The sequence below is a fragment of the Neurospora crassa genome, linkage group VI, assembly GCF_000182925.2.
Source record: "Neurospora crassa OR74A linkage group VI, whole genome shotgun sequence".
Taxonomy (NCBI): Eukaryota; Fungi; Ascomycota; class Sordariomycetes; order Sordariales; family Sordariaceae; genus Neurospora; species Neurospora crassa.
In genome coordinates, this window is record NC_026506.1 from 96,169 (window position 1) to 107,158 (window position 10,990).

Consider the following 10,990-nt stretch of genomic DNA (forward strand, 5'->3'; position numbering starts at 1 on the left):
TATTTCTAGCGATTATCGTAGTAATACAGTCGGGTAACCGGCTTGTTATAAACCCTAATCCCTTAAAGGGAATCTTTATTACCAAAGACCTCTTATTTAAATATTAAGGTCGATTATAGTTATTTATCCGTATACGAGCAAATACAATATTTACTTTAATTATATAGTTTTAATACAACGTTAAACTATATAGGGGGAGGAAGCTATAAATAAATAAGAAGGTTATAATCTTTTTATTAATAATATTATAGGATACTACTTATTGGTTCTTAGAATAGGTTATTAAATAAAGTACTACTACTATATATAAATTAGTTTTAAAGTCCTATTAAAGTTTAATAATTTATATTTACTTCGATTCTCTATATAAATAGGGCCTTTTATTAAATATTAAAGGCTTATATTAAATTTGCCCAATCGAAAATTAAACTCCCCCTTCTACATACCCTAATAAAGATTGAGACGAACCTAAAGTTATATCCCTATTTTAATAAAGTACTAAGTGCTCTCGATAATTCTTATTTCCTTATAAAGGTAAATAGTAACGAATAACCTATTTAGCAAACCTATAAAAGTAGGCTCTTAATAAATATTATACTTGTATATAATTTTAATAACTATATCGTATTTACTTTACCGGGGTATAAAGGTTCTATATACAACGGTCGAATCTTTAGCACTTCACTAGCGCGTAGCTTCTCAATTCCAACAAATTACTTTTACTTAGCCAATAGCAGGTATAATTATTCTTATAGATTATTTATACTATACCGTAGCGTATAATATTATTTATAAGAATTAAAGAAGGGTAGTACTAGACTAATAATATATAAAGAGCTATATAATCTAAAATATAGTTAGATTAGAATTATTATTAAAAGGGTAATTAATAAATTAAAACTAACCTTCAAAATCCTTACCTCTAAATTAATCTTTCCTATTAAAACGCAAACTCTTATTATCTATACTTATATAGTAGTCTTAAATTTTATATTTAAATATAGTAACGTTAATTTTAATAACGAAGACGAGGTATTTACCTACTTTAAGGAGGAGGGGGCGGATATACCGGATAAGGAAGAGGAAGAGGAAATACCGTAGACCAACTTTAATAAGGAGGAGATACGAAGCGGGAAGAATAGTTTAATATATAAATATTGTAAGAAAATTACAAAGTAAATATAGCGGGATTATTGCACGTATTTCAAAAAAACCGAAGGGAAAATTAAATAGAAGGGAAAATTAAATAGAGGGGAGAATTAATTAGAAATAAATTATTTTAATAATTATTATTAAAAATAAACAAATATATTAAAAATCGAACACTTCGTTAAAATTGAATTTAGGGGTAGTATTTATATTAGATATATTATATTAAAACGTTAGCTCCCGCTAGCGGACCCGTACTAGAAATCCCCGTTTCTATTATTACTACCTTTATTTTAATATTTTTACTAATTATAATATAAAATTACTAGTATATACAACTTATCTAGGCGACTCTAGTATTCTTTTTGTATAATAATTTAAACGAGTTTAAGATTTTCTATATTATAGTAAAAACTAGAAAAAAAGAGAAGTATAGGGTCGGCGGGAGCTCCCGCGCACTAATTTCGCTAATTAGGAATTTAATATAGTTTAATATAATAAATAATTATTAGAAATATAGTAGATTATAGTATATTTAATTTCGTAGATTTTATTATTATCCCTATTATTAATCCCCTTTTAACTCCTCTTCAATTTTATTAAAATATCGTCTCCTCCTCTCTAACTTTAAGTAATAAAATCGTTTAACCTTCTTCTCAAACTCCTCTTACCTTCTTTAAACTTCTTCCGTAATATCCTTAGAAATATAATTATTTTAATCCTTATTAAAAATCCCTATTACAATCGTAAGCTACTTCGAACTCCTATTTACTATAATAACCGTAGTAATTACTAATATACCCTTAAGGATAGTTTTATTATAGCTTATCCTCTTCTTTTTCTTTAAGTTAATATTAGAGGAAGCCGATAATTTCTTTTATAAACCGCAAGTATAGTGGAGAATTAGTAAAGAGTTTTTATTATTATTATTATTATTATTATTTTCGTCCTTAATTTATATAATAACCTCCTTGTTATTAATATTATTTTCGAATAAAGTAGGGTTAATTAATAATTTAAATAGGGTAATTATATTTAAACTAGTAGTACTATATATACCTTCGAAAATGTACTCTATAAATTCGAAGTAGGGGAGGATAGTATACTTAAATTAAATAATCTTAGGATATTCCTATAAAATATTATTTTATTAGTAAATCCTTACCTAAATCAATATCTTTAATAAAATTAATAGTAATTAAATTATCCTAAACGTTTAGTAGTGCTATAATTACGCCCGTATTATTATTGCGACCGAACCCCGATTACAAACGGATAAAATCCTAGAACCGCTACTTCGTTTTAAAGGTCCTATATTTATTACGAACTTACGTAGTAGTAAAAGTAGTACCCTTTATAGCAAACTAACGTACAATTAATTAATATATACCTTCTTTAAAATTATTCTATAATATACTACTATTAAATATAATTTTAGTAAGAATTTTAAGGGTAGTCTTTTTTTAAACTGGGGTTTATCGAATTTCTAAAACGCTAACCTTACCTTTACCCTTCTTACTAGAGGGAGGGGGGGTAAGGGGAATAGAGGATTAAATAGACGATAGTTTAATTTAATTAGTATTAGTAATATTCAATTAAGTAAAGGATTGGGAAATACTAAAGGAGGAGGTATATATAATCGAATTTTAAGAAGCTATAGCGGGCGGTTAAGAGATTAGTACTAGCAGTCACAAAAAAAGACAAACGAAATTAAGCACACAGATCGATATTTATCGACCGTTTTATATGATTTAAGTGTATATAGAACCTTCCTCTTTTTACTACAATCGATAGAGGATTACAATTTATAGCTAAAACAATATTACCAATAGGTGCTAGCTATATAAAAGTATATATAGAATGCCTTTATTGATTATAGGGGTAAAAGGTCGTTGTTTGAGGGTTCAATTGGTGGATTTATCGCTATACGCTCACAGATTTTATAAAAGTATATAGAATACGATTTTCACCTATATTTTCACCAGAGCGTAATGCTAAGGCTGTAACCCAGTGAAAATTGGTCTGTGCGACCTTTTCACCCAAAGTCGCTAAAATCCCGGTGAAAAGACCCAAAAAAGACGAATGGAACACGCCCTAAGTATATATAGTTGATTCACCGTCGACACCGGCCCCGGATTTATCCAGCTCTTTTTCTTCCCTAGGTCCTTTTTTTTTTCCTTAAAAAGATCCTTTCTTCCTCTCTTCCTCTTTTTTCTTTCACCTCTCCGCGATATCAATGATGATGACGGTTCTCCCGGAAAACTCAGTGCAGCACCTTTCTTCATCTGCTAGACATGCAGGCATTGTACCTGCGTGACTTTGTCTTAGGCAATGTTGATCGATCCACTAGCTTACGTACCTTTCTTGCTTAAGCATGTCGATTACAGCACTTCCACTTCGCTTGAACAAGTTTCGGAAACCTAGTATAGTAGTAATTGTGACGTATCGAGAACTGACTGAAAGCTCCAGAAGGCTACTTGCAACACGTTTCGAAAGATGCTGCTGAATGGCCTTCAATGTTCGTTGATATCAAGCCACCATGTCACTGACGCCCCTCGTTGCCGCTGTCTCATTTGCGCCATTAACGACAACACGGCCGGGGTTGGCGGTGGTAGGAACAAACGGAGGAGCAAAAACGGTACGACACTTGCAGGGAATAAATGATCCGGCGTTTCGGTCTCCAAGCCCCAAGGTGATGGATGGATGCTGCGTGGTGCTAGCTCCATCAAATCTTATCAGATCATCAGATATTATCCCGTAGGCCCGCGGAAAGCTCCAGAATGGTGAAAAGGCTAAAGACGTGCCCTTGCCGGGCCATTCATGACGGGATCCAGCCCCCCACAACAGGGTATGTACACCTCGGGTCGGACCAAGCATCCCAGTACGGATAGACATGAGTCAAATTTTCATCCCACTGTGGATGAGATGAGACTCGGAGTCACTGGTTCAGGGGAAGAGGAGTGACTGGGTTGTTCAGCTTTATTCTCGTCTACTCCTTTCTTTTCACTCGGAAGCTCAGCCAGCGTGGCAGACTGATGAGCTACAAGTGAGAAGAGATGTGTTTGAAACCGATGTTGATCAGAGTGTGCGCATTTACACGAACTCGTGGAATGGTCAAGTCGGCTCAACAAATAAAACAGTCCTCAAACGGCCGAAATGACTAGAAAAAGACAATGATCGGTGACGCAATCCTTGGGAAGAAAAAAAAAAGGCGGAGTCCAAAGGCAAACCGCACTCCACCCAGGTCCGATCTGATAATGATTTTTTTTTTTTTCTCTCTCTCGCCTTTCCATTCCGCCCGTTCCCGCCTCTCCCTCTGGCGTCGTACTTGTGACAGCGGCTTTTTGTACCTTCCACCCCTGGCCCATGTTCACTGTTCGGACTTGCGGAAAGACGAGACGGTCTCGGGCCATGAGTGGTGCCTGAATGGTCGAGATCAGATAAAACATCCACTGATCGCATCTTATCTGATCCGAAGATAACGCCGGTGCCGCCCCGACGCATCCCGCTCCTGGACCTGAGCCTGGCGTACCCCACTTGTGGCGCCTTCCTGTGAAGCACGAACCTGGCAAGCAAACGGACATACGCCAGGTCTTGACGGCAATTGGCCAACCAGGACTCCGTTTGGAAGATTCCAACCCCACTGGAATGGAGTCATCACCAACCCCACCATTCGTCTCCATTTCAAGTTCCCATCCATCATCATCGTCACAACAACCGAACTGAACTGCCCCCACCACACTGTCAACCCACACTGATTGCTGCCAGCCGTCGATCGAGAAGTTCGGCACTGCAGTGTGAGTCTCAGAGCCACGATACGGTGATGCTGTCCTGACACCAGGTCCATGGGCCCGGAATGGCCAGGAAAACCAGACACCACCATGGCGACGGGAAAAGCGGGACCGACTTACCAGTGGGAGGAAAGTGAGGGTCGAAAACACATGAATTGAGAACACCAACCGAGAAGCCGTCCTCAAATCCGTCCCCGCAATCGATCCAACGTTGGAATCATGCCATGGATTGCACCACAAGCCGGATGGAGCTCCGCAACACAGCCAGGATAGCCCGGTAAACACCAGCAACAGCAGCACGTTTGGTTCTTGGCCCGACTAGCTCACATACTCGTCCCCAGCAGCGAACAGCTCGGTTCGAGGCAGAGAGCAGTCAAGATGGAACCGCAACATGGGACGAGAACGCTTGACTACACCATGTAGGTCCTCCGAGTGGGAATGGCGACACACGGTGCGTGTTTACTTGTGTATTGTACCTGACCCTCCTTGATCCAAGTTGCCGTCAAAGATCAACAACTCTCTTCTCTACACCACAGTATCAAAACGGCCGCCTCTGCCACCTACTTTTCCCACTCCCACTCCCTCTTGCTTTTCCCTTCCTTCCCCTTACCTATACCTCCTCCATCACACAAAGCAACGCTCGCGGTGATACTTGATCTCTCCCTTCCCATCCTCCTCCCGTTCCCACATTCACCCGGTACTACCGTTGGGCTTCTTGAGCACCACCTCTTCTTGGTTTCTACTACGACTTGCATTTATCCTAGACAAAATAACGTGGGCAACTCTGTTCCTGACATCTACACACTCAGTACAAGTTGGAGTTAACGCGTGGATTCACTACAGCAGACACGAACCCCAAGTCACACAGACGTTGTTCGCCATTGGACTTGATCCCCGCAGCCAGTTACACCGGGATCGCCCAAGCTCGACTGTTGCTGTGCCGCCATAATCCCGTCATTCCGCCGTATATCCATAGTGAAGCAGCCTTCCGGCGTCCCTACAACACCCACAACAGTTAAGAAATGTCGCCTCACTGCAACATGGATGACTCTTCCTCCGTCTCGTCCAGTGGTTACACCTCTGAGCCTGTGGCCAATGGCGTGAGCAATGGTTCTGCCGCTGCTACCACCACCAGCCAATACAAGAACTTCTCCAAGAGCCGCCATTTGAGGCACACGCCTTCGGATGAGATCCACGATCTCGTTTGCGTTGGCTTCGGCCCCGCCAGTATTTCCGTCGCCATTGCTACGCACGACGCTATCGAGGCCGGCCAGCTTTCCGAGTCGCCCAAGGTCCTCTTCCTCGAGAAGCAGGCCGATTTCGCTTGGCACGCCGGCATGCTCCTCCCTGGAGCCAAGATGCAGATCTCCTTCCTCAAGGACCTTGCCTCTCTCCGCGATCCCCGCTCCCACTTCACTTTCCTCAACTACCTGCACCAGAATGATCGCCTCATCGACTTCATCAACCTTAGCACCTTTACCCCTGCGAGAGTCGAGTTCGAGGACTACCTTCGGTGGTGCGCACGCCATTTCGATGACGTTGTAAGGTATCAGACCGAGGTTGTGGCCGTCGAGCCCGTTCAGTCTTCCGGGCCAAACAAGCTCTTCACGGTTACTTCCCGCGACGTAATTACGGGCGAGATCACCACCTTCCAGGCTCGCAACGTCTTGCTTGCTCTCGGCGGCCAGGCCTCGATCCCCAAGCCTCTTCCCCAAAAGCACCCCCGCGTCATCCACTCGAGCCAGTACGCCAGCGTGATTCCCAAGCTTCTCCGCGACCAGTCCGCTCCCGTGCGCGTGGCTGTTCTCGGTGCTGGCCAGTCAGCGGCGGAAATCTTCAACAACGTCCAGAACCTCTACCCCAACTCCAAGACATATATGATTATGCGCTCCGAGTTCATGAAGCCTTCTGATGATTCCCCATTGTACGTTCTCTCTGTCTCCTTCTTCCTTTACCATCTTTTTGCATTCTGGAAACATGCAACTAACATTTCTCTACCAGTGTCAACTCCATCTTCAACCCCGAATTCATCGACACCATCCACGCCCGCCCCTCGGCCTACCGCACCCACTTTCTCGCCGACGCCAAGGCGACCAACTACGGCGTTGTCCGTCTCGAGCTCATTGAGCACCTCTACGAGGTCATGTACCACCAGCGCCGCGTGCTCGGTACCGACGAGACGAAATGGCCCCACCGTATCATGGCCGCGCGCAAGGTCGTCTCGGTCTCGGAGAAGGGTGATACGCTCAAGATCAAGGTTGGCCGCTACTTCTACGGCGAGGAGGAGGAGACTGATGTCACAGATGGACCCATTGTGGACGAGGAGACTCTCGATGTGGACGTGATCATTTGCGCTACTGGCTATAAGCGCATGGCGCATGTGGATATGCTCAAGCCCACGTGGCCGCTGTTGCCTGAGGCCGATCAGGCGCTGGTCGCTGAAGCTGCCAAGGGATCATCCAAGGATAGGTGGTTTGTCCAGGGTGGCGAGGAGAAGAGCACGAGGGTAATTGAGGCCAACCGCGATTATTCGGTTAAGTTTGGGGAGGGTAAGGTTGCCCAGGGCAGTGGCATCTGGTTGCAAGGATGCTGTGAGGGAACTCATGGTGTAAGTCTTCCTTTCCTGTCCCTCTGATGACGGGGGTACATTCTGTCAAGGATGAACGCTAACTAACGGTGGCAAACAGTTGTCTGATACTCTTCTTTCTGTTCTGTCTACACGGTCTGGCGAGATTGTCAAGTCGATTTTCGGTGCTTAAGAAAGGGAGGGAACACGATGATACCAATGTTGTTGCTTGTGTCACAGCGAGAGCGATTTTTCCTTTTCTTTTTTTTTTTTTTTTTTTTTCTAACATCCATTGATGATTGTCTGAATCTGGAACGGAAAAATACCTTTGGGGGTATCACATGGTTTTTTTGGAAAGAAAAATTTCCTTACATGTCACTTTTACTTCTGTTGTACATAATTTTTCTTCTACTATTTTCGGTTGTTGGCTTTGGCATAGCATACTAGCTTTCATGCTTGTCTCGTTTTGCAGCTGAAGCAAAATAGCGTTGGGTATACCTTGTGGACAGACACACTTCTTCGACCTTCTTCTGTCTTGCACATGTTTTTCCCATTGGCAGGGATAATCACAACGAACTTCGGGGAGCTGACGGTGGTGTGGTGGTTTTTACCACTCGCGCGATTTTTCCACGTGCAGCGCGATTATCAGATCATCAGATGGGCGGAAAAATTGCGGGCAATGGGGCTAGGGGCCGATGATCGGATCAGATAAAAAGTTTTCTGCCCCTCTGGGTTGGGATTCGAAACACGCCCTTGGTTGGCGATGGCCTTGGCATCAGATTAGTACATACGTATTTTTGAGCCGAAGGGACTTGGTTAAGAAGCCGAAGAGACGAGGCCGGGGGCGGGCGGAGGAACGCTCGGCGGATCTGATAAAACACACGCGGCCGACAAAAAAACGGCCTTGAACACGAGTTCGAGGTCGAGGGTGCCAGAGACTGCCAGTGGAGTGCCTGGTGGCTGGGAACGGAGCTGGGCAAAGACTTGAAAACGGAGGCCATGATGGTGGCAGGTCCACTTCACATCACCATCTCATCTCCGAGTGTGCGTGGTGTCTGGGAGCTATTCTTGGTTACGGTTGGTGTTCTAACTCCAGTCGACGGACCTGAGGCAGAAGTGGAAGCTACTTACAAAGGACACTGAAGCGGCGGGATTGAGAACCTTTGTTGGCAACTTAGTTGAATCAGGAAGGACCCGCCGTGACTGCAGCCAAAGGAACAAAATTGCCTCAAGGTTCCTGTCCCATTGGCGATCGGACCCTTTCAAAGTTGACGAACCCCTCACTTTTATATACATACCACTTGCCATTTCAGCTCTGTTCGGCGTCAAGCAATGCACGAATGTTTAAGACCGGGAAGGTGCGCGGGCAGATGGTGTACACGAAATGCAGTGTGCACCTTCTCGGTCTGGATCAGTGCAACTCAACTGCCATGGCGACTGCATGGTCCCTTCCGCGCGGGGCTTTTTCTTGGACTCGTGGGCACAAGAAGCGTGATGATTGTGCTAAGCTAAGAACGAGAAAGGAAAAGAACTGTGGAGGGCTAAAATACATAGTGGTGGCGCCCTAATGGGCCCCACATGTGACTGAGCAATTCGGGCAGGCCCAATGCTAGTAAATAGCAGTCTGGGCGTTCTATACCACACTACAACACCCCCCCGTAGCCCAAAACGGCTCTATAAATTTATCCTTCTTCTTACTCTCATCAATTATAGTATAAACTTTACCAATTGCCCTTTTCCAATTTAAAGTGGGCCCCTTTTCTCCGTCGGTTAGTATAGCTAATTAAATTCGTTTAAAATTTTTAGTATCCGCGCTAAGACGGGAAGTTGCTTAGTATTTAAATTCCTACTTAAGGGTAGAACACTAGCTAAAATATCGCCAATCTAACCTTTCCACCGTAAAAGCTATTATTCTACATAATAATTCCTCCTTTTACTGTAAATTTACTTTAAATACTCTAATTATATTATATAATCTTCCTTAAACCACCTTACTATTATTAGCCCTACCGGGAATACTATAAGGACGCCCGTAGTATAGCGGTTTACGTAGAACGCCTATAACTACTATTAATATAAATTTGGAGAGTTTATACGTTCAATTCCCTACTATTAATTTCTTTTCTCTCTAAATATTCAGTTATTATACTATTAACCTCTTTCAGATCCTTCTTATTTTTAAATCTTAGTATTAACTATATAGGGCCACTCTAAGGAATAGGAGACGTAAGACTACTATAAAACGTATTATCTTTTAGTACTATTAATAGTTGTTTTATAAAAGAATATACTATAAAGTATTTAATTAGGGTACATAGAATAAATCGAATTAAATTCCTTTCTTTTTACTTAAAATTCATTTAGCCTCTTTTATTTGAAATTTACTCGGGTTTTAACCTATAATAATAGTTTTTATTATTATTTATTCAAATTTATAGTATTAATTTTTACTCAAATCCTAGTTACTTAACGAAGGAAGTGTACTTATCTACTTTCAAAGGTTTTATCAATCTATTAATAATTATATCTTTGCCTTTAATATAAATAATCTCGAACTCCTCTCTTTTAATTTATTCAATAATCTATTTAAAGTATATATTTATATAATAGTTGTAGCTAAGGACTTTTCAATTTAGGACCCGGTCCCTCGCATTCTTATTATTTATATATAATACTTTTAGTAGTAGTTGTTTATAGCCTAATTCTTCTATTATTTAAGAAATCTACTATAGTAATTTAGTTATTGGAATAAAGTTGGTAAATTCTACCTCGGTTATACTAATTATTATAAAAGCTTACTTCTTTAATTTCTAATATACTAATCCTCTAGTTAGGAATATAATATATCTTCTAATACTATAGCGAATTATTGGATTATCTATAAAAAAATGCGTCACCAAACGCTTTTAAATCTATATTCGAAAGTAATATCTTACCTCTTAAAAGAATACCTATATTAGTATATTTTATTAAATACCGAAATAAGTATTTTATTATAATAATTAATCCTATTGATAGTTTAATATTAGCTTTATAAAGCTTATTGACTATAAATATAATATCCGGTTGGGTGCCTATTAATAAGTAGTTTAAATTGCTAATCTTCTTAATATACTATTTCTATTACTTAAGCAATTTATCCCTAGTCTTGTAATCTCCTACTTTTATATCGTTGGACTATAGTATATTAATACTATAAAGGTCTTCGTACTTAAACTTCTTTAATAGAGATTTAGTATACCGAATTTGTAATATAAATACTATTCTCTCGTTCCTATCTCTTACAATATTAAAACTTAGGAATATCCTTACTTCCCCTATTTACTTAAGTTTGAAGTATTATAAGAGTTAGTCTCTAATTTTAAGGATAATATTTATTAAAGGCGCTGCAATAAGGAAATTGTTTATGTATAGTACTAAAAGTACTTCCTTCTTCTTATTACTAAATAGGCATATATTATTACTTATTAATTCAAACCCTATA

At 40.6% G+C, this 10,990-nt stretch overlaps 1 protein-coding gene across 2 annotated transcripts; it reads left to right on the forward strand.

Annotated features, from left to right (window-relative positions):
* Positions 1-5,317: 5,317 nt before the first annotated feature.
* NCU07117 lies at positions 5,318-8,090 on the forward strand. Of its 2 annotated transcripts, none has more exons than XM_011396702.1 (4): positions 5,318-5,714; positions 5,787-6,864; positions 6,942-7,548; positions 7,628-8,090. In XM_011396702.1, the coding sequence occupies exons 2-4, from the start codon at positions 5,963-5,965 to the stop codon at positions 7,697-7,699; spliced, it is 1,581 nt and encodes a 526-aa protein (XP_011395004.1). In that variant the 5' UTR covers positions 5,318-5,714; positions 5,787-5,962; the 3' UTR covers positions 7,700-8,090. The 2 variants fall into 2 exon arrangements, with proteins under 2 accessions (XP_011395004.1, XP_011395005.1); XM_011396703.1 differs by having other exon boundaries at positions 5,425-5,714; positions 5,784-6,864.
* The last annotated feature ends 2,900 nt before the right edge of the window (positions 8,091-10,990 follow it).